Here is a 25,790-nt window from a genome sequence, read left to right on the forward strand (position 1 = left end):
GGAGCACTACTAGCCAATACCAGTAAAGTCACTGGTAAAATTCAGTTTTTTTTCTCTACCTCCATCTGCTGGTAGGAGAGGATATCTTCTGCAGAACAATGTAGCTACACACGGATGCACAGAAAAAATAAATTAAAACCAACTAAAAGAATTACAGCAAAAAATAGAATATAAAGAATAGAACATAAATAGAACATAAAGAATGAGACTGAAGGGCTCACCACATTCCACCTGCTGGAGACTGAGATTACTGGATCTTTCTCTTGTTGCCAAGGGCTCTTATTGGCTCTCTCTAGAGTCACAGTTTTTTTCTCAGTTTCCACCTGCTGGAAGGCGTGCACAACCCCATCACTCACATTCTGGGCCGGGAAACCATGGTCCTTGCACATGCAAACTATTGGAACGGAATCTACGCAGGATGCCAGGAACAGACCTTGAAGAAGTTGCAAACTGCACAAAATACAGTAGCACAGCTTATCTATGGCAAAAATCTATTTGAAAGCGCAAGACCTCTGCTCTGAAACCTACCCTGGTTACCCATTAAATCACCATCATTCAAGATCTGCACCTTGGCTTACAAAATAATCTTTGGCCTCACCCCAGTCTAATTACCCTACCACTACACAATGCAACCAAAAGCGCAAGATCCTACCTAACCCTTCACTTCCCAAATGTGAAGGCATGAAATACAAAACCCTACACAACATGTTTATTTTATGTTTGCACCAAAATCTGGAACTCTACAGTGAAATAAAAGCCATAAATAACTACCTACAATTCAGAAAACACCTAAAAGCACAACTCTTCAAATCACTCCTCCGAAAGAACACTTAGTCCAACAGCAGACTACCACCCTTATCCACGAATTGAAGTAGTCTTAAATGGAATACTCTGACTAAACTTTCTGATCACACCACACTGCCTCTATATAACCTCTTTTCCATTAATTCCATTGTAGCCACACTGCCTCTATATAACCTCTTTTCCATTAATTCCATTGTAGCCACACTGCCTCTATATAACCTCTTTTCCATTAATTCCATTGTAGCCACACAAACAGCCAATAGGTGGAGAAATATACATATACACATACATACACTGCACATAAATGCTGTTGCTGCAAACTATGCAGAGAAGCCAATACAAAAAGCTACCCAGGCAATCAATACCTTATTTATTAGACTGACCCTTAGCAGTACCTCATTAACACACTGCTAGGGATCAGGCGCTGCCATTTTGGATCACAGCCGCAACAGAGGTGGGAGAGAGTGGCATAGCTCCTTCCTGCCTACCTGGTCTTTGGGTGTAGTGAGTGGGTTGGCACCTACTGGACAACTGGGGAGGGAGAAGGGACGGGGTCCGCTACCTTGTCAAGGAAGGGTGTCAACTAATGGTGGAAGTGGAGGAGAAACTAAGAGCGTGGCTAATACAGACTTTTATTATTATTAGTTTTTTAATGTCCCTCTTCTCATCAGTGCATAAGACAAACCACCATTCACTCAGATTTGGGTTTTGATTACTACATTATTTTCTTCCAATTTCACCATAGATGCCACACGCTAAGCGGGCCACAGAACATCTCTCCTCAATTTTATCCCTCTACCCTTTCTCCCAAATTACACTATCCTATCTACCCTCTTTTATCCTAGTCGTATATTATCTAGCTCAACTTATCATACACTACTAAGCCCAACTTTACTCTGTCTTACTACTGTTTTATTAAAATTCTATTAACTTTGTATTTCAAATTACTATGTAAGCCACATTGAGCCTGCATTGTGTGGAAAAGCGCAGGGTACAAATGTAATAACATCCCAACAAATCCATAGACGCCCACAAATCGACACCTGGCATTGTATATGCACATTTTGCATATTATTGCATACTAATTGGTTACCATAGTGAGCCTAACTCTTGGTAGGAAGTCTTGCTCCAGTCTAAGCATTAATGTTAACTCTGCTGCTCATTTGCTCACTGATACATTTTATTTGGCTCATATTACACCACTACTTAAGGAGTTGCACTGGTTATCCCTGCAGCGGAGAATCTTGTTGCTAATGTTTAAGGCTTTAAATAATGATGTGCCAGTTTCTGTGGCTAGTTATTTAAAGTTTCAGCAGCCTGCTCATTGCGTTCAGAAACATTTGTTTGATTTTCGTTCCTTTCATCAATTAGGCTGACTGCTGTGACTATTTTTTTATATTGAGGGAGGGCCAAGGCTGTGGAATTTGAGGTATGACTTCTTCAATTTCATAAACATTTGAAGGCTTTCCTTTTTGCCCAAGCTTTTACAGTGGTTTAAAGCTGGGTGTTTAAACTCATTGTTTTAGAGCCAGATGTTTTAATCAAAAATCTTTTACTATGTGTAAATATGGCTTCTTTTAAAATTATATATGTTATGCTGTGATCCACCGAGAGTTGTAGGATCATGCAGAATAGTCATTTTTCAAATAATTAAATTAAGACAGGGCACTAAAACATGGTTTCTGCATCATCCCCTCTAGGCCAGTTTGGTCTCTCTTTATTCCTTTTTAATCCTCTACTTCGCAGGCTATTAATTAGTTTTACTGTTCTGGGATCTTGTCAGGTACTTATGACCTGGATTGGCCGCTGCTGGAAACAGGATATTGAGCTTGATGGACCTTCGGTCTGTCCCAGTATAGCAACGCTTATGTTCTTATGTAGTTAAGTTTCTATACTGCACCCTTCCAGTTATCAGAAAGGATACAAAAAAGGTACATTTAAACCAGCTCTACTAGATTAGCACTATAAAATCGACTACTACTGTAAGGTACTAGAACTCAGTAATTACAGTCTTTGCACAGATCTTTTCTTCTACAAAAATCGCTACGTTACCATAAAAGACATCTCTTTATTTAATGTTTAATGTGAAAATCCTAAACACATTTTGTAACGGTAGAACATGGCTTCAACCTACAGGCAAGTATGAATTAAAAAACTAAAATTAGTAGTGGTAAATACTAGCGTACAATTATTTAATATTCGCTAGCAAAGTCTGCCAAAAAAAAACAAAACAAAACGCAGCCGTTGACATGAATGAAGCGCCCCTGAATATTGGAGGCCAAAGGACTACATAAACACTCCCAAATTCATACAAAAGTGGCCTTTTATAACCGCCTATAATAGGTAGTTCACACAATACACCTGGTGGCGCCACAAACTGGACGAAAACGTCCGGCAAACAATAGCAAGACCCGACATCATGGCGGCTGATAAGACGCCATTTTCTTATCTTCCGACAAACCAGCCTTTTCTCAGAAACATGTAAACCTCTCGATTTGGACTATAGAAAGACTCCGGCTACCGAAAGAAGCCAGCTATTAAACTTTGGCCACCTCTTACCGTCATTCTTGCAGCAGTTACGCCGCTCTTTTACTTTTATTGGTCTTCTAACTCCAGTCTCGGCCGCAACAATCTTTTAACGCCACACACACACACCAAAAAAAAAAGTGCGCTACGGCGCCCAGTCACATCATCAAGACGGAGAATACACAGCGACTACTAGTCCTTCCTTAGTACCCGGATGAAGCAAAGCTAGGGCGCCAGCGCCACCAGGTGTATTGTGGGATTGAAAGGTGGCGCTAAATGCCTACGTCATCTTTGAGCTGAGCAGAAGGTTTCTAGCCCGCCAATTTCTAATAGGTTAGCGGTGACGGTGGAATAATTCTGGCAGCAAGATGGTCTTTGCTTTAACAACTGCCTTTAAGCATCAAGACCCAAAGGTTTAGAATAAATGGAGTTTCTAAGAGTGTCTCTTTCCATAATACATCGTTAGTCTCTGATGTAATAATTCTCGCGATTGGGAGAACCTTTCTGCAAAAAGTGAATATCATAAAAGGTAATATTCCGGGGAAATGTTTTAAGATTTCCAAAGTAAAGGGCAGGTAAAATAAATATAGGTATGGTGTGAGTAGTCTGTATATGGCCCCCTGGTGTGTTGGTACTTGGGGGAGGGAGGGCTGAACCTTTTCTTGATACTGCAATTCTCTTAGGCTACAGATCTACAAAATAGTTTTGTTTTCAGATACGCATACGCATAAGATGCATTTGCTCTGACTGTCATAGAAAGTGCAGTTTCTTTCTATTGCTTACAAAGCAGTACTGGCATGCACATCATAAACTCCCATTGCTTACTCTGGGGTATTTGGAGTAAAATGCTGATGTTCTGGCTAATCATTGCAGAATCGGAAGTGATGCCAAGCTGCCTAGTTTCAAAAAGGAAATTTTGGGTGGTGGGGGCTGGTACTGGAGTTCTAACACCCTAAATGGAAATAATCTTAAATATTTTCATTAAAGTAGATTAAAATGTTGCCCAACACAGCCGTATTTTGCCCTATATGGGCTGCATCAGGAGCTCAACTTTTACCGTAAAATACAGTAAAACATGTCTTACTAGCAAGTAACTTAACACATTAGGTTTTGGAACAACAACTTATAGCCCTGGTGGATCTGGTATTTTATTTTCATATGCACAGGCCACATTCTATTGTTGTATGTCCACTATATTATTTAGAAATCTATGCGCCAGGGTTGGCAATGGCTTTCTAAACAGATGAAAGTGTCCTCAATAGTTAAAATGCTTCTCCCTCTTAGGGAAAATCAAGATTTAGTTCCAGACAACTAAAAGATATTTGGCTACATGGTACATGAGAAGGCTTGAAAGAGTTAGCCCCCTAATTACAGGAAATTGATATTATAATCCTTCCAGGATCTATGCAGAGGAACAACTTGATGCCAGCAAGTGGTATATGTGTCTACAGGTGTGACACTGTATTAGTTCCTTGGACTAATTGGTTGAATGAAGATGCAGTGGACAAAATTTCAGAAACTTTATTGCTTGCTAGAGAAACCAAGACTATCTTGTCCTTATATCAGAAAGTGTTGCTGTCCTTAGCTCTCCCATGGGGCTTTGATAAATTGGCTGATGCAGTAAACAGATTTGGAAGCTTTCGGACAGATTACTGGGGACACCCTTCATCAGTACAAATTCTTGATTAAATTTGTTTGTTTCTCCACATCGGGCTTTTCTGGTTCGTATTGCTTCATCTGACACTTGTCGTAAATGTTTCTTAATGAATGCGACCTTGGCTCATATATTTTGATCATGTGAAAAAATAAGACTGTTGGTACCATATCACTAATTATCTTAGTGGTCTTCTTCGTCAATGCTTTCCATTTAGAGTGGATATAAGCTTTTCCCTGACTTGGCCAGATTGGGACTATGTATAGGTGCTAACCTATTTTTGAAGAAGGATTTTGTTGGCCAGAGCATGTATTTTTACATAATTGTATTTATAATTGGAGAGCACAAGACTCGCCCATGGTGCTACAGGGGAAAACCCCATAGAGCACTAAGTTTTGTCTTAAATTTGTAAAATTGAGCACAAGGGGCAATTGGGAGGGGTAGGTTTAGTATAGTTTATATAATTTTTGCCTATTCATGTCATGGTGAAGAAACAATGCTGGTGGTGGCATGCTTGCATAGAAGAGCCGATATAGAAGGGACAAGGGGGGGGGGGGCAGGGTTATGGGGTTCGGTTTATTGCTGTAAGTGCCATACCTATAATTTGGAAGTACATGTTTTTGTATACTTGGATGTAGCCTGCTACGTATCTTCACTGTCTGGTTAAATATTATATCTTTGTTTTGTTATGTGTAGGTTTATAAATAAAAGTAAATAACTATCTGAATTCATCACAGGTAAAGAACTCTTTCAATATGTGGGATAAGGTTGAATTTTTGACAAGTGATGATACAGGAAGTTGTTATCCGAGTACAGATTCGTGTCAAGAATGTGGAACAGTCTTGTATCAAGTAGACACACTGCTTAAAATAACTTCATCTGAAAAGGTGAGGTATCCTATTACTTTATGCTTATAAAGGGCTGTTGAGCATTCTTCTCAGTATATTCCCATACAGTCATCACAGAAAATTTCTTTAGTTCATGTTAACTTTATTCGCAATTAATGCAGATGCACTTTCCACCTCTTATTGAGGAGACAGTGCATCTGCAGCATTGACAGTTAGCATATGATAATGTATTATGGGCAAACTAAATTGTACAGTCCATGTCCATTCTCCACCTATAACCCATTCTTTAGTGAAAGGTCCCCAGTCAAGCCACAAATAAGCCTATTTAGAAGGGTGTGCCATGTTAAGTAATTTAATTTAGGCAGTTATCAATGTGGGCTATTAAGGCAAGTTATTTTAGCACTAACTTGGGCTGTGTTAGCACAGGTCTCATTTTATGCAGTGAGTCCTAGTTACTAATAACCTAGCTTACAGTAAAATAACATTTCTTAATGGTATCCTATGTTTATAACTACGCCCCTTAAATGATTGTTGAGGATGAAGACAGCTCTGTGTGGCTGGCGGGAGAGAGTTTAGATTTTAATGATGACTGTTTCCTTAGCGTCCCTCTGGACTTGCCCAGAATGTGGCTGATGGGTTGTGCACTTCTTCCAGCAGGTGGAGACTGAGAAAATTGTGACTCGAGAGAGAGCCGATGAGCCCTTGCCAGCTAGAGAAAGATCCAGTAATCTCAGTCTCCAGCAGGTGGAAGGTGGTGAGCCCTTCATTCTCTTTCCTTATACCTTGATATTTTCCTGCTGTATTTCTCTTGTTTGGTTGAATTCTTGTTTTAGCCTTTTTTTCTGTGCATCCAGTAAAAAACAAACAAACAAAAAAAACCCTAAGGAAAGCCTGTTAAGTGGAGGCAGAAGCCCATGGGGGTCTCTTAGTTCCTCGGGGGGGGGGGGGGGTTTAAACTCAGGTGGCCGGGTCCCTCCCCCCATGTCCTCCCTGGAATTCAATTCAGATGTGTTTGATTTAAAAAAAAAAAAAGAGAGAGAGCTCTGCACAGAAAGAAAGCTTCCTCAAGCTCTTTGGGGGAAGAGCTTTAGAGGTAGGGAGAGGCAGCCGCTGAATATTTAAAAAAAAAAAAAAAGGTGTGAACAGTGAAACTCACTTTTACTTCTCTAGTTCTCTGTATTTTAACCAGGCAAGACAACTCCCATTCTCTGTTTATCTCTTAAATGATTTTGTTCACAGCATTTTAATACAGACGCAATGACAGAAAAATTCCGCCGCTGTTCAGTCTGTCAGTGGCGGGGAGTCGGCATTGAGCGGTACTTGTAAATTTTGCACCACGGTAGAGGCATCGTCGGAGGATAGGGCAGGGACTGTTTAAACGTGGACGCCACTGGCTGGGGGGACCGATTTGGGCAATTCAGGTGTGGTTGGGGCGGCTCCGATTTCAGCGGGAAACGCCGCTATTTTATCGTCCCGTCTGAATGCTGTGTCCCTGCCTGCAGTGCCGGTCTCTTTGCCAGTTCAAACACTGGCTATTGTTTCTTTCGTGTGTGAAGGAGGATTTCCTCCTGAGTTTGTTGTACAGATGTATCAAGCCTTTTTATTACACAAGGCTGGTCCTGTGGAAGCTCTGGTGAAGAGTTCTCAGGAGGGGCAATTAGTGTCTGTAAAGCGGTTCAGACAGTCCTGGGAAGAGGATTTTTCTTCTGAACCTGACCAGGAAATGCCATCCTTGGCGGAACCGGAGTTGTTATCTGAGGATCTGGTTCAGCCTGACGATGAAGCAGAATCTCTCCCTGCGGGGGAGGACCCATTGGTGGTAAGAATTTTTCATAAAGACAACCTGCAGGAACTTATTTCCCTAGTTTCCACTATGTTGCGTGTTGAGGAGCAGGAGGTTTCTGCTGCGAAGCCCAGAAAAGTTGATTTACTGGTGAAGGGTATTCAGCGGCCAGGTAAAACTTTTCCAATTCTTCAAGATATTAGGACATCATTCAGGCACAGTGGGAGGTGCCTGATTCTGCCTTTCGCCTTGCTAGATCTATGGTGCGGCTTTATCCTGCCTTGGATTCAGACAAAGAGCTTTTGCGTTCTCCAGTTGTAGATACGGTAGTCTCTGCGGTCACTGAGTGAAATACGGTACCTGTAGATGGCGGTACCGCTCTGAAGGATGTCCAGGATCGCCATATAGAATCTTTGTTGAAGAATAGTTTTGATGTCTCTGCTCTGGCAGTGCAGGCTGCTATTTGTGGTTCCCTAGTGGCAAGAGCCTGTTTTCGTTGGTCTGAGAAGGTCTTGGATCATACTTTAGATGATCTTTCAGCGATAGATGCCGAAGTGGAGAAATTGGAGATGAGTTCGGCCTTCTTAGCAGATGCTGTTTATGATTTCCTTTGAGCTTCTTCTTAGGCTTTATGTGTGGCGGCCCCTCGCTCTCTTTTGCTTCATGGCTGGTCCGCGGATGCGGCTTCTAAGTCCAAGCTTAGTAAATTTCCCTTTAAGGGTTCCTTAGTGTTTGGTGAGGAGTTGGACAAGCTGGTCCGCAACCTTGGGGAGACTAAAGTTCTGAGGCTTCTTGAACGTCGTCCCAGAGGTTTTTTCCGGCCATGGTAGAAGCTGTGATTTTCGTCGGTATAGACTGGGCAGAGTAGTTCCACTTCAGTGCTCCAGATTTTTTCAGAGGACCTACTCCTTTTGGGGTAGTCATAGAGGAGGTCGGGAGACGGGAAGTTCCTTCTCAGCTTCCTCCCGTCCTCAGCAATGAAGGTTTGCGGGCCCAACCTTCGGTTCCGGTAGGTTCTTGGTTGGCACAATTTTATTGGAGGTGGGCCCAGATTACTTACGACAAGTGGATTCTAGAGGTTATTCGAGACGTGTATGCCTTAGAGTTTGCTCATCCTTTGCCAGGCACTTTCTTGGAATTCCCCTGCTGCTCTCAGCTCAAAGCCAGGGCTGTCAGGGACACTGTACACAGGCTTCTCGACCTTCGGGCTATTTGTCCAGTTCCTTTGGCAGAATTTCGACATTTATTTCCTAGTTCCAAAGAAGGAGGGTTCCTTCAGGCCGATTCTAGATCTCAATGCAGTCAATTGGACCCTCAAGGTGCCTTCCCTTCGTATGGAGACTTTACGATCGGTCATTGTGATGGTCTGGCCCGGGGAGTGTCTGACAGCTCTCAACCTTGCGGAGGCCTATTTACATATCCCTATCCAACCTGTGCATCAGCGATTGCTTCGGTTTGCGGTGTTGGGCAAGTACTTTCAGTTCCAGAGTCTTCCTTTCAGGCTCATGACAGCTCCTCGTACGTTCACCAAAGTCATGGTCGTAGTGGCCGCAGCTCGCAGAATGGAGGGCATTCTAGTCCATCCTTACTTAGATGATTGTTTGATTAGAGCAAAATCTTACGAGGAGAGCGTTCAGGCCACAGCTCCCGTGGTAGGCTTCTTACCCCTAGGTTGGGTAGTGAATGCACAGAAGAGTCGTCTGTAGCCCTCACAGTTATTGGAGTACCTGGGAGTGTGTTTCGACACGCAGCAGGGCCAAATTTTTCTTCCACTGGCTCGTATCCTCAAGCTGCAGTCACAGCTTCATCTGTTATTGCAGTCCCCAAGGCCAAAGACCAAGGATTATGTCTTCTAAGCCCACTATTTCCCATTGGCTTAAGGAAATGATAGCCTCAGCTTACCTGCTCTCCGGGAAACCCATTCCAGAAGGAATTAAAGCCCACTCTACCAGGCGACTTCTTGCGTTGTCTGGTGCCTCCTGAGCACATTTGTAGGGTGGCAACTTGGTCTTCTCTGCATTCCTTTTCTAAACACTGTTGATTGGACGTTCTGGGTTGTCAGCAGGTCGTTATCGGGGCAAACGTTTTGATGGTGGGGCTGCTAGGTTCCCACCCATGATCTTACTGCTTTGTTACTTCCCATCAGTCACATTCTGGGCTGGTCCTGAGGGACGCCAAGGAAGGGAAAATTAGATCTTACCTGCTAATTTGATTTTCCTTTAGTCCCGCAGGACCGGCCCAGATCCCTCCCTTCAGGTATTGTGTCTCTTCAAGAGTTAACTGATGTTTTTTTTCTTGGGAGCTGTGTTGTTTGTTGTAGTTCCATTGTTTAAAAAAAAAAAAAAAAAGATAATAGAAAATCTATGGATAAGTACATAGTCTGTTCATGATATGCAGAGGCATGTCATTTGGACACTATTTTTTCTGTGGCACGCACCCTGTGTTGGCAGTGTGCCGGTGGCTGCTCAGGCTTTCGGATGCACAATTTCCTTACTGTTTTGCTTCCTTCTGCTTTGATACTTTATTACTGGATCTTTCTCTAACTGGCAAGGGCTCTTATTGGCTCTCTCTAGAGTCACAGTTTTCTCAGTTTCCACCTGCTGGAAGGCGTACACAACCCATCAGTCACATTCTGGGCCGGTCCGGAGTGACTAAAGGAAAGCAAATTAGCAGGTAAGGTCTAATTTCCCCTTCATTATGATTGTGCTGTATGCTGCTGTCACATAATTTTTTTACAAATTTGTGTTAATAGTGAAACGTTTCAATTTTAATGTATATTTTGTGATTTTGCTTGAATTGGTCTAGTGCTAGGCATAGGCAGAATATAAATGTTTTTAATTCTTTTTGTGCTGTTAATAATAGTAGCAACACTATGAGCTCTGTTTACTAAGCCGCACTATAGGCGTGCTAGCAGTTTTAGTATGCGCTAACACTAGAGACACCCATAGGAATATATGGGTGTCTCTTCCATTTACTACACACTAAAAACGCTAGCACATCTTAGTAAACAGGGCCTATATCTTGTATGGCTAACCCGTTATTGTATGGTAATACTTTTGATTAGACATAATTTTTTTGTTTCAGCGTTCGAGCAGGTATTGGGTCCCTGCTCACACATAATTTGATATCAGAATACTATTCCTACTACTACTTTTAAATTTGAACTTTTTTTGCTCTCCATTCCAAAGGTGCTGCTTAGTCCAAATATCTATGCAAGTAATTCAAGCAAAGGCTGTATTGTTATAGCAGACAGATCTGTGTCCCTTCTTGACAGTGTTTGCCAATCACTTCAACTGCAGTTCCAATTTGGTGAGTTTACTTTGCTCAGCTATAACTAAAATGATCTCAGATTCAACTAACATTCTGCTGAGTTTAAACAGTGGCAGTTATTTGAGTCATAAAATATTTCTCTTGAATTCTTCCATAGCGAAGGTTAGGCATAACTTGGATAAGTTAATTTCCCATTTTTCAGTGACTGTGGAATTACAACTGGCTAGAAGAAAGCTGATTCTCCTAATATGGCATTCCTGTTTAGAGTGGAGGAGTGGCCTAGTGGTTAGGGTGGTGGACTTTGGTACTGAGGAACTGAGTTCGATTCCCACTTCAGGCACAGGCAGCTCCTTGTGACTCTGGGCAAGTCACTTAGCCCTCCATTGCCCCATGAGTGGGAAAGCGCGGGGTACAAATGTAACAAAAATAAATAAAATAATTAGGTGAATATGGAATGTGTATTTAGAAGCTGATAGCAATCCAAAATGATACTTTTTTGTTTGTATGTTTAATTTAAGTCTGTATTGGAAGCTGCCTGAAATATGGTGTGAGTTTTTATTTAATTCAACTCATTCCACTTGATAAAATCAATTACAATTGTAAATTCTACATATTTTACGTAGAAAAACCAAAGGATATATAAATAAAATAAACACAGGAATACGTACATTGCAGTAAGTTAAAAATAGAAGTGATTAGGTCAATTACTGTGCAGACATACTTTACTCTCCATTTTGTTAAATTTTTTTCATTCATGAATATATGCTAGTACAACCATCTGAAGTGTAACTTACAAATAGTCCAAAACTGAGCTTTTCAATACATATCCGAGTCATAATATGTCACAAATACCAATTTTTGTAGTAATTTCATCCCCCACTCCCCTCCTCTACCACTGCACCTAATCATGTCCAACCCTGGTTCTTGTGCCCCCCCCCCCCCCCCCCAAACCCCATTACCTTTCATCTCAATATCTTTGCTCCCTCTGGTTCTTAAAATAGCTCCATTTTCATTTTCCCCTTCCCCCATCCATCTAGGGAGGGCTCTCATTCTCTTTTCTCAACTTGTTCATTACTTGTCTACAAACACTTGGCGCTAAAGTATTGATGTAGTCTTCCCATAGTACTAAAGGTAATAAAAAGAATAAAACAAAATATGAGAAGGAAAATAAGGTGATACGTTTTTTTATTGGACTAACTTTAATACATTTTTTTGATTGGCTTTCAGAGGTAACCAGGTAATCCTTCTTCAGATCAGAAAAAAATACTACTCTTTGGAGATTAAAATGCCTCTTGTCACTCCATCGTCATGAGAGAGTGCAACTTGTACTAATGCCAATAATGTAATTACTGCTACCCAGTATTGCATTATACATTGTTTCCCTTTTAAAAATGCCTTCTGGACAAAATAGCTAGCACCTTTCCCCCTGCACCCCTATTTTACCCACCTTATCTATTGGATCTTTCTTTATCTGTTTTCCAGTTATCCTCTCCAGACATCTAGTAACCTCACTACAGAAGGCTTGTATAATCTGGCTGTCTTAAAAGTGTGCTTGAATATACCCTTTTGACTTTTGCATTTAAGACTCATCTGTGGGTACACTATGGGCCTGTTGTGCTTCAATTTGCTTACAGTTCTGTGTTGGCATTTTCTCATATTTGCATTTACAGTTAGTTAAGGGACTCTTTTTAGAGAGTGTAGCAAGCCTACCTTCCATAGCGTCCCACAGATCAATCTAGAGACTGGTGGGTTATTTATTTATTGCATTTGTATCCCACATTTTCCCACCTCTTTGCAGGCTCAATGTGGCTTACAATCATCGTGAATAGTGGAAGCATGTAAGAAAATATACAATTAGTATCATAGAAGGATCTTGGGTAACATGATAATGAAAAAACGTAATAGTAGTTTAACACGCGAATATGATAATGATGAAACAAACTAGTAGTTTAACAAGCAAATATTGTAAGGCATTTCTGGATAGTTCTATTGGGGTTCATATTTGTTGGTTTTTGTGGTATGCCTTGTTAAAGAGATGGGTCTTTAGTAGTTTGCGGAAGTTAGTTCATAGAGCGTTTTTAGGTTGCGTGGCAGCGCATTCCAGAATTGTGTGCTCAGGTAGGAAAAGGTTGACGCATGCGTTAAAATGTATTTTACTCCTTTATAGTTGGGGAAGTGAAGATTGAGGAATGTTCGGGATGATTTTTTGGCATTCCTGGGTGGTAGGTCTATCAGGTCTGACATGTAGGCTGAGGCATCTCCGTGGATGATTTTGTGAACTAGGGTACATACTTTGAACGTGATGCGTTCTTTAAGTGGGAGCCAATACAGCTTTTCTCGTAGGGGTTTAGCACTTTTATATTTTGATTTACTGAATATGAGTCTGGCTGCAGTATTCTGAGCTGTCAGCAGGTGGAGAGAACTTCTGAGGTTCACTATATGTGGTCATGTGCAGCCATCCAAACCTCAGTATTCTCTCTATCTATAGCAGATGGAGGGTCATAACTCTGTAGTTCTGGGCTCCTCACCTGTTCCCTCGGGTCGAGTTGAGCTTCCCTTAGGAAGTTGAGAGCGCACGTCTGTGGTGAGCGAGTTACACCTGGTGGGGCCAAATCCCTCCCTTCCTCCACCCCCCCTCCCGCCGGACCCTTTCTCAGCTTCAACCTCTCTTCAGCGCTCACAGTAAGCAGGGATTTGTTCCCTCTGGGGGCCATGGGGAGTGTATTTGCTCAACGCAGGGGGGATCCTGGTGGTTCTCATAGCAGCTCCCTCTGAGACAGTAAAGTGTTGCTCCTGGTGTGGGAGCCAGAGTGCAGTGTCGGGAATGTGTTCAGCCTGCCCTCGTGGTTCCCTGACTGGAGAGCGGGCATCTGAGGTGCAGGGTCATTCCCTGTCGGGAGTGCAGGTAGAGGAGTCGGCAGCGACTTTTTCTGTGCTCCTCCAATCTTTCTTCTTCTTGCCTGGCGGCGGATGACTTTAGTGCCATTTCCCCTCGAGCAGCACCAGCTTCTTCGGCGATAGCCCCCTCTCCCGGCTCTCATGCGCACGCGGCGGCAGACACTGTTTTTTCTGCTACACTGGTACTGGGGGACAGCAGGGGATCTCCGGCTTCCGGTGCTTTGGCACTTCATGTTTCCCACGTTATGCCTGGCAGGCCTATAACGGCACCTTTTTGAACTCCTCTACACATGGCCCAGCGTGGGCAGCTGCAGGGCCTTCTGCCGATTCGGCGCGGGGATCTGTTCTTCAGGAGACAGCTTCTCAACAGATAGGGGACATGGATTTGGAAACAGCTGGAATGCCGTTTTCCCCATAATTTGTGCCTTTAATGTACAAAGCTTTCCTCCTCAAGCACTCCGGGGGATCGGCTACATCACATCCAGAGGCCCCCCCCCCCCCAGGGGGGTTTAGCTGCATCCTCTCCTTTATTTGCCAAACAGCTATTAAGTTTCAGTGATTTCAGATGTAGATGATGGTCAATTTTCAGGTGTTTCCTGGCTAACCAGGTCAAATTCACTGGAAGAGGGCACATTGCCACCGGAGGGGGGAGAATATCCTATGGCTGTGTGTCTGTTCCACCAGGAGGAGCTATCAAACCTTATTTTTCAGGCTGTGGAGGTTTTAAACATCTCTTCTCCAGATAGCAGTCTCTCGACCTCGGTGGCCCCCTCTATTATGTCAGGGGCCAAACGCCCCTCAGAACTTTCCATATTCACAAGGAAATGAAGATGCTCATCGCAGCTCAATGGGGCACGCCGGAAGCAGGTTTGAGCGTGGCGAGAGCCATATTGTGCCTCTTTCTGCTGAAGGAGAATGGGAGGCTTTACGTCTTCTGCTTTAGTTATTCCGTTTGTCTGTGTGCTACGGTTAGCTCTTCTGCTTTAGTTCTTCTGTTTGTGTGCTACGGTTAGCACCTTTGCCTGAGTTCTTCTGTTTGTCTATAGGACTTTTCTGCTGCATAAGAGTGATCCACTTTCAGGGCCTTTGGCTCAGACCTTAGACAGTCAACCCCTGCCTTCTAAGCGTTCCGGGGGGCCTGGGACCCAGAGGATGATCTGGCTTCGGATCCAGATCAGAATATGCCTGCTTTGGAGGGACCATATTTTTTGGAGGAGGAAGGACTTTCTGGAGACCCCAGTGCATTGAAGTCTGGAGGAGAGTCCTTGCTCCCAGGAGAAGATCCTTCCATAGTCTGCATTTTCCACAAAGAAGATTTGCAGGAGCTTATTTCATTAGTGGCTTCTACCTTACATTTTGAGGAGGACCATTCTGCGGTTGTTGAAATCCACAAAGTGGATCTGCTAGTTAAGGGTATTAGAAAACCAGGTAAAGGGGGGGTCACGTGATGCCAGTGGGCTGAGAGGACTCTCGAAGCCTAGCTCCGCTGTCAGCTTAAACTCATCGGTGAAGTTCCTACCCCCTTCCTACTCTAACAAGATGGAAAGTACTTTAACATCAACAGCAAGTACTTGGGCTTTAGTGGTGAAAGTTGGAAGGCTGCCTGGAGAGAGTTGAATGGTATGCCAGTGAAGACTCCGCGGCCGCTCCGTGATTGTGTACAGGCCGGGAGTCTCAAGATGGTGATGACAGTGCCTGCCACTTCTGCTAACGCGGTGGTAACACTGCAAGAAGAATCGGTCAGGGAGCTGACTAAACAGCTGACTGCCGTATTGGATGATCGGATGGCAAGGCTGCCGTCTTCAGTAGACTCTATAAATGAAAAGTTAGAGAGGCAAGCAACACGCCTGCAAAACGCTGAAGAATGTATTGGTCAGCAGGAGGATAGATCGGAGGCTATGGAAGGTTGAATGGAAGTGGTGGAAACATTAACAAAGCAACTCACTCAGCTGACAGACGACCTTGAAAACCGGAGCCGGCGAAACAACATAAGGATCATCGGGCTTCCAGAATCTGTGCATGAGAAGGAGCTGATGGACATTGTGACAAAATGGCTGCTGACGCAGCTGAAGGTAGAACAGTTGAAGGACCAAATGAGAGTGGAGTGTGTCCACAGAGTGGGAGCGCCTCATGAGACAGCTCAGCGCCCGCGATCAGTATTGGCTAAAATCCTGGATTATATGCACAAGGAGCAGATCATGCAGGCTTATAGGGCAAGCAGATCCCTGGAATATAATGGAGTCCCGGTGCTTCTCTTCCAGGACTACTCGGCCAGAGTAGCGGATCTACGTCGCAGAATGGGCCATCAATATAAAACTCTGTATGATAAGGTGGAATAGCCATAATATACAAATCCGAATTCACCATCACAACCACAGCTGAATCCATTCTACCACAACTCGAAATCGCCTCGAAATCACCCAAACCTGCAAGAACACCTTAACGCAATCCTACTCTACAGACCACCAGGCAACTGGCAAGATTCACAAACACACTTCATGGACTTCATCTCGAACACCTGTGTCTCTACCTCAAACCTTATCATAATAGGAGATATCAACCTGCACCTTGAAAATCATACCTTAACAAGCACCCAAGAATGCAAAGAATTCCTACAACTGTGGGATCTTCAAGCACCAGACACACAACCAACTCACACTAAAGGACACACACTAGACATTATCACACACAAATTTGATCCAGATTCAAACCTTATACTAACAGATACAAGATGGACACCCACACCGTGGTCAGACCACTATAAAGCACACATCTCCCTCCACTGGCGAACGAAAGACACAATTAACAAACAAGAACGAAAAACCTACACCACAAGAGGAAAAATAGACCCGGTAACATTCTGGCAACAGATCTACCTCAACGGATGGACAACAAAGACAGACACAAACCAATTCCTCCTAGAATGGGACGATAGATGCAGATCAATATTAGACAATATTGCCCCAATTCAAACCAGAACCTAACACAGGAAGAACTCAACACCATGGTTCAATGAAGAGCTGAAAAAAATTAAAACACAAGTTAGAAGATTAGAACGTGCGTGGAATAAAAAGAAAGATGACCCCACACTTAACGCCTGGAAACAACTTCAAAGAAAATATAAATATACCATAAGACAAACTAAAAGATTATTTTATAAAAATGAAATTGGACCAAACTACAAAGACACACATAAACTCTTCCAACTCGTGAATAAACTACTAGATATCACACCAATCACAACCAACAACAAAGACACACCAGGAGCAGACAATCTCGCGAAATACTTTAATGAGAAAATCGTACAACTACGACTTAAAATACCAGTTAGCACCACCGATTAAGCCTTACTCCTGGACTGTCTAGATCCAGACCCTGGCGTATGCCCAGCAGACAGAACCTGGACCAACTTCGAGACATTATCGGAGGATCATATCTCCCAAACGCTCAAAAGATTCGCCAAATCTCATTGCAAATTAGACATATGTCCAAACAACCTAATGGCATCTGCCCCTCAACAATTTATAACAGATCTCACGAATCATGTGAACTATATGTTACAAATTGGACTCTTCTTGAAGGAAAAAGGAAACATTCTACTTACCCCTATACCCAAAGACGCAAAGAAGAGTACTAGTGAACTAACCAACTACAGGCCAGTAGCATCCATTCTCTTAGTAACTAAAATAACAGAAGGGATGGTAACCAAACAACTCACAAACTATTTAAACAAATTCTCAATACTACACAACTCCCAGTCAGGATTCCGGTCTAACCACAGTACAGAAACGGTACTAGTTACTCTCATGAATAAATTTAAACAAATAATTGCAAATGCAAAAGCATACTACTTCTACAATTTGATATGTCCAGCGCCTTCGACATGGTTGATCATGGTATACTATTACATATCCTCGAGTACTTCTGAATTGGAGGCAACATTCTCAATTGGTTCAGGGGGTTCCTAACCACACGATCATACCAAGTGATATCTAACTCGACTACATCAGCCACATGGATACCTGAATGCGGAATTCCACAGGGATCCCCCCTCTCACCAACCTTATTCAACTTAATGATGATACCCTTGGCGAAACTACTATCAAACCAAAACCTCAACCCATACATATACGCAGACGACGTAACGATATACATCCCATTTAAACAAGACTTAAAGGAGGTGCTAAAACCACTAGTGCACGGAGATGGAGTCAAGATGGCGGCCCGTGCTTGAGGTGTTGCGGATCGTCTGCTGTTCTCTTTCGATTTTCTGGAGAGAATTTAGCCTAATGCCGCATACAAAGAGAAAGGGGGTGGTAAAGGGCTTACCGCAGCCAGCCCTCGTTCCTACCCCCACTCAGCAAACCCTCCTGCGATTTCTTTCGAGCACCCCAGCTGAAACCGGTGAGCGGGATCCCGTGACTGGAGCGACCGGAGGAGCGGCGTTTCCACTAGGGACCGAAACATCCTTGTCCCCACCGGAACTTAATCCGCCGCTTTGCCCTGCAATCCTTCGGGCTGGCGATGAGGAAACGGAATCGGAGGGCGGTGACTGGAGGGCCTCAGACGGCGGTGCCAAGCCCCAGGAATCAGTGGAGACAAACTTGGAGCTCGCTGCTCCCCAAGCGGTAACTTTACAAACTATCTGGGCAGCCATTCAAAATCTAACTAAAGCAGTTACTAAAACATCCCAAGATACAGCTTTAATGGTGAATAAAATAGACTCTTTAACTCAAGCTCTTCAGACTGTCAAACGAGAATCGTTGGTTCAAAACTCACAGACGCAAACGGAAATTAAATCTCTCAAAAAGGTTACAGAAACATTGATAGTTGATAAAATTAAAATGGCTTCAAAATTGGAACAGATAGAGAATCATAACAGACGTTTAAATTTGAGGATATTAAATTTTCCAACAGCTATTGGGATCTCACCATTGGATTTTTTTTAAGAAATACCTGAGTGAAGTATAGGCATAGCCTCAATCTGCAATACCACCGATTAATAAAATTTATTACCTCCCTGAAACCAAGCAATCCAAGGTGAACCCAATAGAAAATAACCAAATTTCAGAGCTGAATCTTCAAGATATCTCAGCATTACTGGAGGATTCCCTATCAGAGGTTTCTACTCAAAGGACACTTTTGATATCTTTTGTCTTTGAGCAAGACTTAAATGCATTGATGAAACTTTATTTTAAAAATTCTCAAAAGTTATTTTGTGGAGAAAAGATATGGATTTTCCCTGACGTGACAAGAACTACACAGGATCGTAGAAAAAATTTTCTTGCTTATAGAGAAGAGGTTAAATCTATGGGAGCAAATTTTTTGTTGGCATACCCCTGTAAATGCTGCATAAAATATTTGGGGAATAAATATGTGTTTTACGAACCAGATCAGCTTAAAGTGTTTATAGAAAGTAAAAAAACTGTCTAGATAGTGTGTGTAAAGGAATTAAGGAAAAAGGAAGAGTACACTGGGTTTTATGGACCAGGCCATGTACTTTGATTTAGAATGCCTAATTTGATTTTCTCATCTACTTTCTCCACCCCCCATCTTAGCTTGCAGGTGGCCTAAGAAAGCAATATTTTTTTTTCTTCCTATTACACAAATTTTTATTTGCTTAATAGAGATTAAATACCAAATAATCAGAAATATTTCAATTTAAATGTAATCTCTGTAATTCCTGCTGTATTGCCATTTATGAGTATGTCTTGTCAATTTGAAAACTAATAAAGAATAATAAAAAAAAAAAACAACAACAAGACTTAAAGGAAATTTCCAACGACATCAACCAAAGCCTACATATGCACACATGGGCGGACGCATTTCAGCTGATTTCAGCTGAAACTCAATGCAGAAAAAACCCAATGCCTAATATTTACCTCGCAACATTACACGACCAAATTCACTACCATTAACACACCAAAACTGAATCTCCCAATTTCAGACACCCTAAAAATTTTTGGAGTTACCATTGATCGACACCTAACATTTGAGAGTCACATGAAAAACACAACCAAGAAGATGTTCCAATCATTGTGGAAATTAAAAAGAGTAAGACCTTTCTTCCCAAGGACCGTCTTCCGCAACCTGGTACAATCAATGGTTCTCAGTCATCTAGATTACTGCAATGCACTCTATGCTGGCTGTAAAAAGAAAATAATCAAGAAACTTCAGACCGCTCAGAACACTGCAGCCAGACTCATATTCGGTAAAACAAAATATGAAAGTGCTAAACCCCTGCGAGAAAAGCTGCACTGGCTTCCACTCAAAGAACGCATTACGTTCAAAATATGCACCCTAGTTCACAAAATCATTCACGGAGATGCCCCAGCCTACATGTCAGACCTGATAGACCTACCACCCAGGAATGCTAAAAAGTCATCCCGCACATTCCTAAATCTTCACTTCCCCAACTGTAAAGGTCTAAAATACAAACTAACGCATGCGTCAACCTTTTCCTACTTGCGCACACAATTCTGGAACGCACTGCCGCGCAACTTAAAAATGATCTATGAACTAACTAACTTCCGCAAACTACTGAAGACCCATCTCTTTACCAAGTCATACCACAAAGATCAACAAATATGAACTCCTATACATATATCCAGAAATGCCTATCAAGATCTGCTTGGTAAACTACTATCATGTTTTATCATTATCACGCTCTAACATGAATTATCATGCTTTATTATGCTTTATCATTATCTGCCTTACAATATTTGTTTGTTAAACTACTATCATGTTTTATCATTACTATGATACCCAAGATCCTTCTGTTATACTAAATGTATATTTTCTTATATACTTCCACTATTCATGATGTATTGTAAGCCACATTGAGCCTGCAAAAAGGTGGGAAAATGTGGGATACAAATGCAACAAATAAAATAAATAAACATGAGAACAAAACGCTGTTTTTCACTGACCCAATGGAGCTGAAGGCGTTTGTGAACAGACTCTAATTATGGTTGGACTTCAAGAGGAACTGCAGGACCCGACATGACCGGGTATCTATAGGGCACAAGAATTACCCTGGAGTGTGATAGAGGACCACAACTAATATGTTGCAGTTTCAATACGGAGCCTGGACGGCTGAGTTTTAAGAAGTATACCCCGCTTCCTAGGGGCTGGAATTGTGGTTGACCAGACAAGGCTACAAAAACATAGTGTGTATGCATATTAAGATGGTTTTGTTAGCCCACCTATACTTAGTTGAGGGGGGTTAATCAATGTGTTGGTAAAGAATGTGTGGGGCTATCTGGGGGGCAAAGAACTGAGGATGTGGGATATATTGACATATTACTGTTGCAGGAGGAGTATTGGTGTGTGGAGAGATTGAATAGTAGGGGGAAGGGTAGGAAGGGGATAAAGTGGAGGGGAGCGGGGCGGGCAAGGGGATGGTGGAGTATGTGGGTGTGGATGGGGTGGCTGCTAAGGATGGGGTTTCTTAACTTACTTTGGGGTGAGGAGGGAAGGGGGGTGGGTCTCCAGGTACTGGGAACAGTAACATTAGGAATAAGGAGGGGGAAATGTGGGTGAAAAGGAGTTTGGCGGGAAGGCTTGGCTGGGAGGCCTTCTTGCTCCCCAAGGGGAAAAAGGAAATAATTGAGAGGGTAGAGATAGAGATGGAAATATGGTGGCGGCAACTTTAAGGCTAGTGACTCTAAATGTTGACGGGATCCACTCTCCTATTAAGAGAACGAGGCTCCTGCAATATTTGAAAAGAGTAAAAACGGACATAGCATTAATCCAGGAAACCCATTTAGATAAGGTAGAACACACTAAATTGCAAAGGGATTGGGTGGGAGAGGTTTATTATGCATCTTACAGTGACCGCCAGAGAGGAGTAGCAGTGCTGATAAAAAAGGCCTTGGCATTTACACTACAGGAAATTATGCAGGATCTGGAAGGACGATGGGTGATAGTGATGGGTACCCTGCAAGGAGTAAAATTAGCGCTCTTTAGTCTCTATGCACCAAATACATATTTGCATCAATTTTTCACTCAACTCCATTCCAAATTAGCAATAATAGATGACTGCCCTCTGGGGGGGGGAAGGGATTTTAATTTTGTCAGTGATCCATCCATTGATTGTCAACCCCCGAGGCAACCTTTGAGGGATCATAGTAAGAAGGGAGTTAATTATTTGAGTGAGGAAATGGCATTGGTGGATGTATGGTGGCTACTCCATGAAGAGGAGCACGATTATCACGTCTGTGGCCGTGACAACACTCAGACTTACCCTGTTTCTGGGAGTCAGTGTCTGTGCTGGCTTCTGCTTGTCTCTGTGTCTGTGTCTGTCTTAGTTTCTCTCTGGCTCTGTGTGCTGATTGCCCTACTGAACCTCACCTGTGTGGGCTATGCCTCTTCCAAGATGGCTGCCGCCTCCTCCTCTTTGCCAGTATCCAAGATGGCTCCCGCTGTTCCTTCCTATGGGCTGACTTCTCTGTGTGTCAAGCCTGATTGCTGCAGCTGTCCCTCTGGTGTTGAAGTGCTTTATTAATCACTTAGAGACTACAGCCCTTGCCTTTGCATTTCATCTAAGGGCCCTGGTGTATAGAGTGCTCTGTACACTGCTTCAGTGTTTGCTCTGTGTGAGTTTCTATGTTTGACTAGATAGCTTGGGCACAGTTTGCTTGTTAGCCTGTGTATAGCTTTGCTAGTTCTCTGTGTTTGTTCCTAGTGTTAGACTAGCCAGCTTAAGCACCGTGTGGCTTGTTAGCCTGTGTATAGCTTTGCTAGTTCTCTGTGTTTGTTCCTAGTGTTAGACTAGCCAGCTTAGGCACCGTGTGGCTTGTTAGCCTGTGTATAGCTTTGCTAGTTCTCTGTGTTTGTTCCTAGTGTTAGACTAGCCAGCTTAGGCACAGTGTGGCTTGTTAGCCTGTGTATAGCTTTGCTAGTTCTCTGGTTTTGGTCCTAGTGTTGACTAGCCAGCTTAGGCACTGCTTGGCTTGTTAGCCTGTGTATAGCTTTGCTAGTGTTCTGTGTTTGTTTCCAGTGTATGACTTGTTAGCTTGGGCACAGCTCTGTGTGTTAGCTTGTGTATAGCTTACTAGTTCTCCTGAGTTGCTTAGTGTATGTTTCTTGTGTATGACTGGTTTGCTTGGGCATAGCTTTCCTACTAGCTTATGTATAGTTGACTAGTCTTCTGGTGTTTGCCTGCTGGTGTTCCATGTGTGTTCTTTTGCTTCTGGAGCTTCAGCCCTTGTTCCTTGACTTGACCAGTGCTCTGAACCTGCTTGCAAGTTCCAGTTCCGGGTTTTCCTGTAAGTCCTACCGGCTGCCAGAACCTGAGGGCTCAACCCTCGGGGAAAGGTGGTCAAGCGTAGGTGAAGCCTAGGTCCAGTGTGTTCCAGTCCAGTGTGTTCCGGTCCCGTGGGTTCCGCTCCAGTGTGTTCCAGTCCAGCGGGTTTCACTCCTGTATGTTCCAGTCCAGTGGGGCCACTCCAGTGTGTTCCAGTCCAGCGGGCTCCACTCCAGTGCGCACCCGTCCGGTGCGTTCCAGTTCCGTGTATTCCTGTGTAGAACTCCAGTCCGGGGTTCCGTTCCAGTCTTGTCTCATCTCTACCTTGAAGGTGATCTTGCCTGCCACTGCTGCTCCACGGTAGTGGCCCATGGGCTCACGAACCCAGTGCTCCCGGGGAAGAAGCCTGACAGTATGCCAAGGTCCTCGAGCACACAACGATTTTACATTTTTTTCTCATCCACATAAGGCTCATGCTCGATTGGATTACATCTTGGTGTCGGGAGCAGTATGGGGCAAGACACGAGGAGTGGTAATTGGGGAGGCGGAGATCTCGGATCACGCGCCAGTCTGGATTGATATTGAATGGAGTGTCCAAGCTAGGCCAAGTCGTTGGCATATGAATCCAGCTTTATAACAAAGCATAGAATTTAAGGAATATTTAAAAGCGGTGTAGAAGAATTATGTAATGGAGAATCATGGGAATGATGTAGGCCCTCGAGTGTACTGGGAGGCAGCAAAGGCAGTTTTAAGAGGGAAAATAATAGCATATGTGGCAGCTTCGCGCAAGAAAAGGGACCAGGCAGTAGTCAGTATGGGGCGACTGCTGGGAGAGGCGCGTCAAAGGTACATAGCGCGGCCAGTGGAAGAAAATAGGCGCTTATATGTGGAGTGTAGGAAGGAGATGCAGAGTGTACTCAACGAACGGGCGTTATATAGTATCAAGCTGTACAAATATGGCCTACACAGATGGGGGAACAAGACCTGGAAGCTGCTGGCCTCTCTTGTAAGACAACGTTCGGGGAAAACGTATATAGCAAAGCTGAAAGGAGTGAAGGGGGAGAGCATCACAGCACAGAAAGAGATACAGGGAGAATTCACACGTTTATGAGGCATTGGACGACAGGGGAGATTTCTTCAGCCATGGATGTGAAGAATTTTTTCAACATCTGAGACATTCAAGGTTAGTGCTAGACCAGGTAGCAATGTTAAGCGCACCCATAACAGGAAAGGAAGTGCAAGGGGTAATAAAGCATTTGAAACTAGCTAAAGCCCCTGGCCCGGATGTACTGGGGCCGAATTTTATAAAATATTGCAAGATCACTGTATACCAGCGTTTATAGGCATGAGCGATGACATTCGGGAATCCCAGGTAATGGGGCCGACATTAAATCACGCTTACATAACGGTACTGCCAAAACCGGGGAAGGATACCTAAAAGGTGGGTTCCTATAGACCTATATCACTCATAAATCAAGATTTAAAGATTTTGGCCAGTGTGCTTGCTGCCAGGTTAGGGGAACTATTGCCACACTTGGTGCATGCTGATCAAGTTGGATTCGTGAAAGGCAGATTTGCATTAGCAAATATATTGAAAGTATGTCGGCCACTCATAGAAGGTAAATACCGGCAAGGAGATTCGATTATAGCCAGTCTGGATGCCAAAAAGGCTTTTGATAAAGTATTGTGGTCATACCTTTTCTGGGTTTTACAGCGGTATGGTATTAGAGGGGCCTTTTTGGATTGGGTGCGAGTAATCCAATGGCTCAGTTGTTGATAAATGAGAGCCTTACGACAAAAATCTCATTGGGGCGGGGGATGCGTCTGGAGTGCCCATTATCTCCCCTGTTATTCGTGTTAACACTAGAACCATTAGCTGCTAAGATACAACAAGATGGGAGGGTACAAGGCATACATATGGGAGGCCTTGAATATCGAGTAAATATGTTTGCAGATGATATGCTGCTGTTGTTGGATAATGCAAGGGAATCACTACTAGTAGTAATGGGAATAATCCAGGAATTTGGAGCGTTTGCAGGATTGAGAATCAACTTTGGGAAATCAGAAGCACTAGCGGTGTCAGCCTCATGCCTTAGCACTACACTGAAGGAGTTTCCGTTGCTGTGTGCAAGTACAGGGATTAAGTACCTGGGGGTGCATCTGAGTTCAGATTATGATTGGATGTATAGGAAGAATGTTATAGAGAAGGTATAGACGGTACGGAAGATCTGCTTATAGTGGAAGGAACTCCCGGTTAGCTTTAGAGGCCGAATAGCATTGGTTAAAATGGTGCTCTTCCCCAAATTACTTTATCCATTACAGATGGTGCCCTTGTGGTTGGCGAAAAGGGAGGTGGAGCTATATTGAAGTATTATCGGCTCAATCATCTGGCACAACAAGCGCCCCAGAATCGCATTTACCAAACTGGTGCGGATGAGGAGCGATGGTGGAGTAAGGCTCCCAGATCTTAGATTATATAATGTGGCAACATTGATGCGGTGGCTCCATGAGTGTCATACGGGAATTGACAAATACACTATGCCAGAGTTTTGGCACAGCTGGTGTGCCCCTTTAGATGTGTTCTCGGTCCTGGGGGGGGGTGTAAAGGAAAGCGTGGGGGACGACTACGAAAAAATCCCTTCTTGGCTGCCTTGGGGAAGGTAAGGAAATGGTGGAGGGGGTAATAGGAAAGGCTGGAAGGGGATACCCATTTTTCTCATTGATAGGCAATCCGGGTTTCCCTGCGTAAGTGGGGCGAAG

At 43.3% G+C, this 25,790-nt stretch overlaps 2 protein-coding genes across 2 annotated transcripts in view; one reads left to right on the forward strand and one right to left on the reverse strand.

Annotated features, from left to right (window-relative positions):
- Nucleotides 1–3,499, reverse strand: part of RSRC2 (arginine and serine rich coiled-coil 2) — a 187,385-nt gene extending 183,886 nt beyond the window's left edge. Inside the window, 1 exon segment of the mRNA XM_030219254.1 lies at nt 3,364–3,499. Within this exon segment, the coding sequence (XP_030075114.1) occupies nt 3,364–3,369 (6 nt within the window). The 5' untranslated portion in view covers nt 3,370–3,499.
- Nucleotides 3,500–3,643: 144 nt separating this feature from the next.
- Nucleotides 3,644–25,790, forward strand: part of KNTC1 (kinetochore associated 1) — a 318,233-nt gene continuing 296,086 nt past the window's right edge. The window contains exons 1-3 of the mRNA XM_030219253.1: nt 3,644–3,859; nt 5,722–5,871; nt 10,804–10,924. Of these exons, the coding sequence (XP_030075113.1) occupies nt 5,740–5,871; nt 10,804–10,924 (253 nt within the window). The 5' untranslated portion in view covers nt 3,644–3,859; nt 5,722–5,739. The remainder of the gene's footprint in view (nt 3,860–5,721; nt 5,872–10,803; nt 10,925–25,790) is intronic.

Source organism: Microcaecilia unicolor, chromosome 11, assembly GCF_901765095.1.
Source record: "Microcaecilia unicolor chromosome 11, aMicUni1.1, whole genome shotgun sequence".
Taxonomy (NCBI): Eukaryota; Metazoa; Chordata; class Amphibia; order Gymnophiona; family Siphonopidae; genus Microcaecilia; species Microcaecilia unicolor.